The sequence below is a fragment of the Aquarana catesbeiana genome, linkage group LG04 (assembly GCF_042186555.1).
Source record: "Aquarana catesbeiana isolate 2022-GZ linkage group LG04, ASM4218655v1, whole genome shotgun sequence".
NCBI classification, from domain to species: domain Eukaryota; kingdom Metazoa; phylum Chordata; class Amphibia; order Anura; family Ranidae; genus Aquarana; species Aquarana catesbeiana.
Genome location: NC_133327.1, coordinates 137,211,790 through 137,219,838, shown reverse-complemented (window position 1 = coordinate 137,219,838; position 8,049 = coordinate 137,211,790). Strand labels below are relative to the sequence as shown.

General features: G+C 39.4%; 1 protein-coding gene across 1 annotated transcript in view; it reads right to left on the bottom strand.

Annotated features, from left to right (window-relative positions):
• Positions 1-590: 590 nt before the first annotated feature.
• The window catches only part of LOC141139518 (uncharacterized), a 199,944-nt gene continuing 192,485 nt past the window's right edge, over positions 591-8,049 (bottom strand). The window contains exon 36 of the mRNA XM_073625735.1: positions 591-2,482. Coding sequence (XP_073481836.1) covers positions 2,414-2,482 — 69 coding nt within the window. The 3' untranslated portion in view covers positions 591-2,413. The remainder of the gene's footprint in view (positions 2,483-8,049) is intronic.

Here is an 8,049-nt window from a genome sequence, read left to right as displayed (position 1 = left end):
AACATGAATGATCCTGCAGTCACAATACAAAAGTTGGTAGTCTCTACATGTTTCGCCATAATCATGGCTTTTTCTAGAGCTTTTGTAGGACCTCTATACAATGTCGCTGAAAGAATAAACAATCATTTTAATAAATGCAAAGAAAAAAAAAGAAGAAAAAAAGAAAGAAAGAAAGAAAGAAAGAAAGAAAGAAAGAAAGAAAGAAAGAAAGAAAGAAAGAAAGAAAAGACAATAGTACAAACAAAGACCCCAAAGGGTCTGTTAAATTTACAATTCATACTTATTGGCGTATAACACGCACTTTTTTCCCCTTAAAATCAGGGGAAAATTGCGGGTGCGTGTTATACGCCGATCCCCGCCGATCCCCGCCGATCCCCTGCTGACTGTGAGCGCCGCCGACATACATACATAGCCGAGTGTACTCGGCTAGGTTCGGCTAGCTCCGCTCACAGTCACGCCCAGTCACGCCCTATGATGGACATAACACAGGGACTGGGCGTGACTGTGAGAGGAGCTAGCTGAACCTAGCCGAGTACACTTGGCTATGCATGTATATCGGCGGCGCTCGGCTCCGCCCGCAGGACTAAGAGAGGAGCTGAAAGCGGCCGAGAGCGGCCGGCCGAGATACACAGGACCGGCTCTGTGTATCTCGGCGGCGCCATATTTAAAAACTGCAGTGACACTGACAAGTCTGCAGTGTCACTGGGCAAGGCTGCAAATGACACTACAAGGCTGCAGATGACACTACAAGGCTGAAAATGACACTGAAAGGCTGCAAATGACACTACAAGGCTGCAGATGACACTGACAAGGCTGCAAATGACACTACAAGGCTGCAGATGGACACTGATAAGGCTGAATTGATGGGCATTTAAATGTAAGTTTTTTTCCTAAAAAAGTTTTTTCCCTAAAATTCCCTTCTAAATTTGGGGTGCGTGTTACACGTCGGCGCGTGTTATATGCCGATAAATACGGTATTTACATGGTTACAAAAATATATATAGATCGTCTGATGAATGCACTCTCACCCCAAATGTATATACAATGAGACATAACGCCAAACATATAGAAAGTCGATTTTGGATTTTACATGGTTGCGTTTCACACTTCAAAATATTTTTTGTGTAGTTTTCTGTAAATGTGGGCTAAAACTGTTGAACATTTCAATAAGCTGACATGAAATCAATGTATGTAGTGTTTTCAGAAGGTACATATGGCTAATTCAATAAGCAAACAAAAACAAAGCACTGAGTACATAGTCCAATAACACAACCAGATCAGAGTTCCCTTTGATAGGAGGAAGGCAGGCCTCGAGATAGCCAGGTCCATGACATCTGAGGATTCTGCCTCTCTGAGGACAGAAGATTGTAGCTGTGTATGCCCTAGATACACCCCACTGTTTGGGATTTATAGGAACTTTGATAATAGGACAGATGATATGTTCTCAAAGCATATCATTTTAGATAATTTAATTCCTTTTTGTACCACCTCCTCCTTCCTTTAGATTGTAAGCTCCATGAGCAGGACCCTCCTATTCCTTCTGTATTGAACTGCATTGTAATCGTACTGTCCCCTTTTATATTGTAATGCGATGTGTAAACTGTTAGCGCTATATAAATCCAGTATATTAATAATAATAAGTCTACAAATACAATGGTATTGCGGTTGTAATGTTTGGTAGATCTAAAAATGTGCTGTGTTTATCATACAAATATATGCAGCAGTTTTTCAGAGTCAAAGGTTCATAGAAACTCCAACAAACTCAAGGGGGGGATCAAAGAAGATAATACTCTGGCTACAAATGATACTTTCTTTCACGTGATGGCTAACCCACCACTCATGGAAAGACCCACCTTATCTATTTAATACTCCAGTCACAGTAAAAAAAATGTTTTATAGGATAGAAAATAATTCACATTCATGTAATTGTAGCTGATACAAATACAAGAGTTACAGTCACTAAATGCAATGTTTAAATGAAAGATATACTCAGAAATATATAAAAGCTGCCATTGATTACCTCCTTCAGAAAATGCTAGCTCCTTGGCTGTTTTTGGCTCCAATACTTTATGAGCACTGACATAGAACAAGAATGCAGCAAGCAAAGTCACAATGAAGTCAGAACTTCTGAAATGCATTTGTTCCAAGTCAGAGATTGAAAAAGCACTGAAGCCATTGGATTGGTATCAGAGCATAAAAAATAGAATTTTCAAAAGGAAAGGTTAACAATGGCAAGTCAATATTTCTCTCAGTACAGGTTTCCTTTAATAGCCATTTTTTTTATGTCTATATAAAAAATACATTTAGATTTCTTGACTTTCCTCTTTACACAAGATTGTCAACAACTCATCTAGCTACAGGTAGTTTCCGTATACAGCTTCAGTACTTCAGGTATATATTCTTCTCTGCCAGGCTAATGAGCGGAACGTAAGGCTTGTCTACGTTTCAACTCCTGTTCTGCCTGTTCCTGTAGAGTGCTCACCTACCAAATTAAAAGGAAAAAACATAAGTACCTATAAATGCTTACTGCAGTATTACGATTTATAAGGTCAGAATTACTGTGACATTTTCCTCTGTTTTTGACTCAAGCATACGCCTATAACTATCACTAGTACAGCTGTTTAATTTAAGAATTTCCTACTTTCAAGCAACCAAACATGTAAAATTGAGTGTAAACAGATCAAAAATGCAATGGTGCTGCAATAAATTTAATATATTTCCATCATAACATTAATAGGTAGGTCACTCAAAACCTGTAAAAGATGTGCACCATGGTTGATGAATTTTGTTTTTCTCAGTGAAAGATGATGAAAAAAATGTCATGTAATTGGCCAAAATAAGAGAACACATAGCCATGTAGAGTGGACACACTAGTAAATTCCTTAGAAGAGCATAAAAACATAAATAAACATAAAAATCCAGATATAAAACATGTCATGTTGAGATCTTGAATTTACAACCATTTTGTCAATGGTTCATTGCTTGCTAACATGGGAAATCAGAATTAAATGACAAAAGGAAAAGAGAGCACTGGCACAGTCCTGTAAAAATAAACAACTATGATAAATTTAAATTGGGCTTCACAAAACTATCAAGTCTCACCAACAGTTTATGTCTCGTATACAATGAAATTTAGATGGGCATAGTCACAAAACATGAACTATCATTCAAGGACATGAGGACAAGTGTGGGAAACACTGAAAAACCAGGACCAGAACTGCAAACATGATTACTGTTGATGTTTCCCCAACCAAATGAAAGTTTTTTAGATACGTGGTAACTGTTGCCCATCACATTATCATAAAGTACTAGAGAACGGTGCCAACTCTCTTACTAGCTGAATGGAAATATCTGGTTAAAGAAATTATGAGACTGAAAGACCTCATGACCCATACTTTATGGCTTGATTTGGCAGCTTCTCTCAAGATTTACCTTACTTTTGCTGACAATGCATTTGGCTGATTAATAAAGCATGTTCAATGTCATTATTTGCTGCCAATTTCACCTCTTTAAAAAAAATTGACATCTAGACTTGTTTTTGTTTTCCTGTTGAATAATGCTTTCTGCAACAATCGCTGTTATATTTGCTGCAATGATTCACCAGTCACAATTCAGCACTTTAAACTGGCACAATACATAAATTCCTATGGAAACTCACACTTCTCCATAAACCTTTTGGCTACATTTGCTGTAAATCTGCTGCAGATCTCCTAGTACCTTAATTTGGGTTCATGAGGGCACATCTGGGCAAGTGAATGTACCTAAATGTATTCTTTGCTAGAACACTATTCTCTTGTGATTACAAGGACAAGTTCTTAAATCTGTGCTTACCCTGTCTTACATTTTAGCATTCACCAGATTATCACACACTCATACGATATGCATGTCAAGTTGTCTCAACCAACCCAAATGGACTTTCTAATGACAAAGGAGCACTAAAACATGATATACAGTAAGGCTCCATACACACTGGGCTAAAAAAAAAAAAAAACGCTCATATAAAGTGCTTTTTGTACGAAGTTTAGACGAGTTTAGGAAAGTTTTGCGTTTTTTTCTGCCAGAAAGCTCCAATCAGAAACGCAAACCAGAAGGGTTTTATTTTTCTGCCTCTAAATGCTGAGCTCAAAATATGCCTCTAATCGTCCTAATGTGCATGGAAACATAGGATAACATTGAGCTGCTTCTACAGGCAGAACACAAAACTCCTGTAGAAACAGTGATTTTTCAGCTAGTGTGCATGGAGCCTAATGCCGCGTACACACGGTCGGAATTTTCGACAACAAATGTTCGATGTGAGCTTGTTGTCGGAAATTCCGACCGTGTGTAGGCTCTGTCGGACATTTGTTGTCTGCATTTCCAACAACAAAAATTTGAGAGCTGGTTCTCAAATTTTCCGACAACAAAATCCATTGTCGGAAATTCCGATTGTGTATACACAATTCCAACGCACAAATTTCCACGCATGCTCGGAATCAAGCAGAAGAGCCGCATGGCTATTGAACTTCATTTTTCTTGGCTCGTAGTATGTGTTGTACGTCACCATGTTCTTGACATTCGGAATTTCCGACAACATTTGTGCGACCGTGTGTATGCAAGACAAGTTTGAGCCAACATCCGTCGGAAATAAATCCGACAAAGCATCAGAGGGATCTCATTGTTAAAAGGTATCAGTCATAAGAAGGGTACAAAAGAATTTCCAAGGCATTAGATATACCATGGAACACAGTGAAGGCAGTCATCAAGTGGAGAAAATATGACACAACATACCAAGAACTGGACGTCCCTCCAAAATTGATGAAAAGACAAGAAGAAAACTGGTCAGGGAGGCTGCCAAGAGGCCTATAGCAACATTAAAGGAGCTGCAGGAATATCTGGCAAGTACTGGCTGTGTGTTACATGTGACAACAATCTCCCGTATTTTTTATATGTCTGAGCTATGGGGTAGAGTGGCAAGACGGAAGCCTTTTCTTACCAAGATAAACATCCAAGCCCTGCAAAATTTTGCAAAAACACATCTGAAGTCTCCGAAAAGCATGAGGGAAAATGTGTTATGGTCTGATGAAACCAAGGTTGAACCTTTTGGTCATAATTCCAACAGATACGTTTGGCGCAAAAACAACACTGCACGTCACCAAAAGAACACCATACCCACTGTGAAGCATGGTGGTGGCAGCATCTTGCTTTGGGGCTGTTTTTCTTTAGCTGGAACAGGGGCCTTAGTCAAGGTAGAGGGAATTCTGAACAGTTCCAAATACCAGTCAATATTGGCACAAAGCCTTCAGGCTTCTGCTAGAAAGCTGAACATGAAGAGGAACTTCATCTTTCAGCATGACAACGACCCAAAGCATACATCCAAATCAACAAAGGAATGGCTTCTCCAGAAGAAGATTCAAGTTTTGGAATGGCCCAGCCAGAGCCCAGACCTGAATCTGATTGAAAATCTGTGGGGTGATCTGAAGAGGGCTGTGCACAGGAGACGCCCTCGCAATCTGACAGATTTGGAGTGTTTTTGCAAAGAAAAGTGGGCAAATATTCAAGTCAAGATGCTGATAGACTCATACCCAAAAAAGACTGAGTGCTGTAATAAAATCATAAGGTGCTTCAACAAAGTATTAGTTTAAGGGTGTGCACACTTATGCAACCACATTGTTTTATTTTTTTTATTTTTACTTCCCTCCCCTAAAAGATTTCAGTTTATTTTTTATTTGAGTTGTACAGTTTATAGGTCACATTAAAGGTGGAAAAAGTTCTGAAATGATTTATCTTTGTCTCATTTTTTTACATCACAGAAACCTGACATTTTAACAGGGGTGTGTAGACTTTTTATATCCACTGTATTGCCGCGTACACACGGTCGGAATTTCCGACAACAAATGTTCAATGTGAGCTAGTTGTCGGAAATTCCGACCGTGTGTAGGCTCCATCGGACATTTGTTGTCTGAATTTCTGACAACAAAAATTTGAGAGCTGGTTCTCAAATTTTCTGACAACAAAATCCGTTGTCAGAAATTCCGATCGTGTGTACACGATTCCAACACACAAAATTCCACGCATGCTCGGAATCAAGCAGAAGAGCCGCACTGGCTATTGAACTTCATTTTTCTCGGCTCGTAGTATGTGTTGTACGTCACCGCGTTCTTGACATTCGGAATTTCCGACAACATTTGTGCGACCGTGTGTATGCAAGACAAGTTTGAGCCAACATCCGTCGGAAATAAATCCAGGATTTTCTTGTCGGAATGTCCGATCATGTGTACGTGGCATAAGACTGTGTTCTGCACAATGACTACTGGCAAATCTTTTCTTTGATAAATTGTAATTTGCCCTAACACAATCATAAGGGAACATACAGTATACAGTGGATATAAAAGTCTACACACCCCTGTTAAAATGTCAGGTTTCTGTGATGTAAAAAAATGAGACAAAGATAAATCATTTGAGAACTTTTTCCACCTTTAATGTGACCTATAAACTACAACTCAACTGAAAAATAAACTGAAATCTTTTAGGGGAGGAAAGTAAAATAAAAAAATAAAATAATGTGGTTGCATAAGTGTGCACACCCTCTTATAACTGGGCGTTGTAGCGGTGTTCAGAATTAAGCAAACTCGTTTTAAATAGGAGTCAGTACACACCTGCCATTATTTAAAGTGGGACTGATTAACCCTAAACAAAGTTCAGCTGTTCTAGTAGGTCTTTCCTGACATTTTCTTAGTTGCATCCTACAGCAAAAGCCATGGTCCACAGAGAGCTTCCAAAGCATCAGAGGGATCTCATTGTTAAAAGGTATCAGTCATAAGAAGGGTACAAAAGAATTTCCAAGGCATTAGATATACCATGGAACACAGTGAAGACAGTCATCAAGTGGAGAAAATATGACACAACATACCAAGAACTGGACGTCCCTCCAAAATTGATGAAAAGACAAGAAGAAAACTGGTCAGGGAGGCTGCCAAGAGGCCTATAGCAACATTAAAGGAGCTGCAGGAATACCTGGCAAGTACCGGCTGTGTGGTACATGTGACAACAATCTCCCGTATTCTTTATATGTCTGAGCTATGGGGTAGAGTGGCAAGACGGAAGCCTTTTCTTACCAAGATAAACATCCAAGCCCCGCAAAATTTAGCAAAAACACATCTGAAGTCTCCGAAAAGCATGAGGGAAAATGTGTTATGGTCTGATGAAACCAAGGTTGAACCTTTTGGTCATAATTCCAACAGATACGTTTGGCGCAAAAACAACACTGCACGTCACCAAAAGAACACCATACCCACTGTGAAGCATGGTGGTGGCAGCATCTTGCTTTGGGGCTGTTTTTCTTTAGCTGGAACAGGGGCCTTAGTCAAGGTAGAGGGAATTCTGAACAGTTCCAAATACCAGTCAATATTGGCACAAAGCCTTCAGGCTTCTGCTAGAAAGCTGAACATGAAGAGGAACTTCATCTTTCAGCATGACAACGACCCAAAGCATACATCCAAATCAACAAAGGAATGGCTTCTCCAGAAGAAGATTCAAGTTTTGGAATGGCCCAGCCAGAGCCCAGACCTGAATCTGATTGAAAATCTGTGGGGTGATCTGAAGAGGGCTGTGCACAGGAGACGCCCTCGCAATCTGACAGATTTGGAGTGTTTTTGCAAAGAAAAGTGGGCAAATATTCAAGTCAAGATGCTGATAGACTCATACCCAAAAAAGACTGAGTGCTGTAATAAAATCATAAGGTGCTTCAACAAAGTATTAGTTTAAGGGTGTGCACACTTATGCAACCACATTGTTTTATTTTTTTTATTTTTACTTCCCTCCCCTAAAAGATTTCAGTTTATTTTTTATTTGAGTTGTACAGTTTATAGGTCACATTAAAGGTGGAAAAAGTTCTGAAATGATTTATCTTTGTCTCATTTTTTTACATCACAGAAACCTGACATTTTAACAGGGGTGTGTAGACTTTTTATATCCACTGTATTGCCGCGTACACACGGTCGGAATTTCCGACAACAAATGTTCAATGTGAGCTTGTTGTCGGAAATTCCGACCGTGTGTAGGCTCCATCGG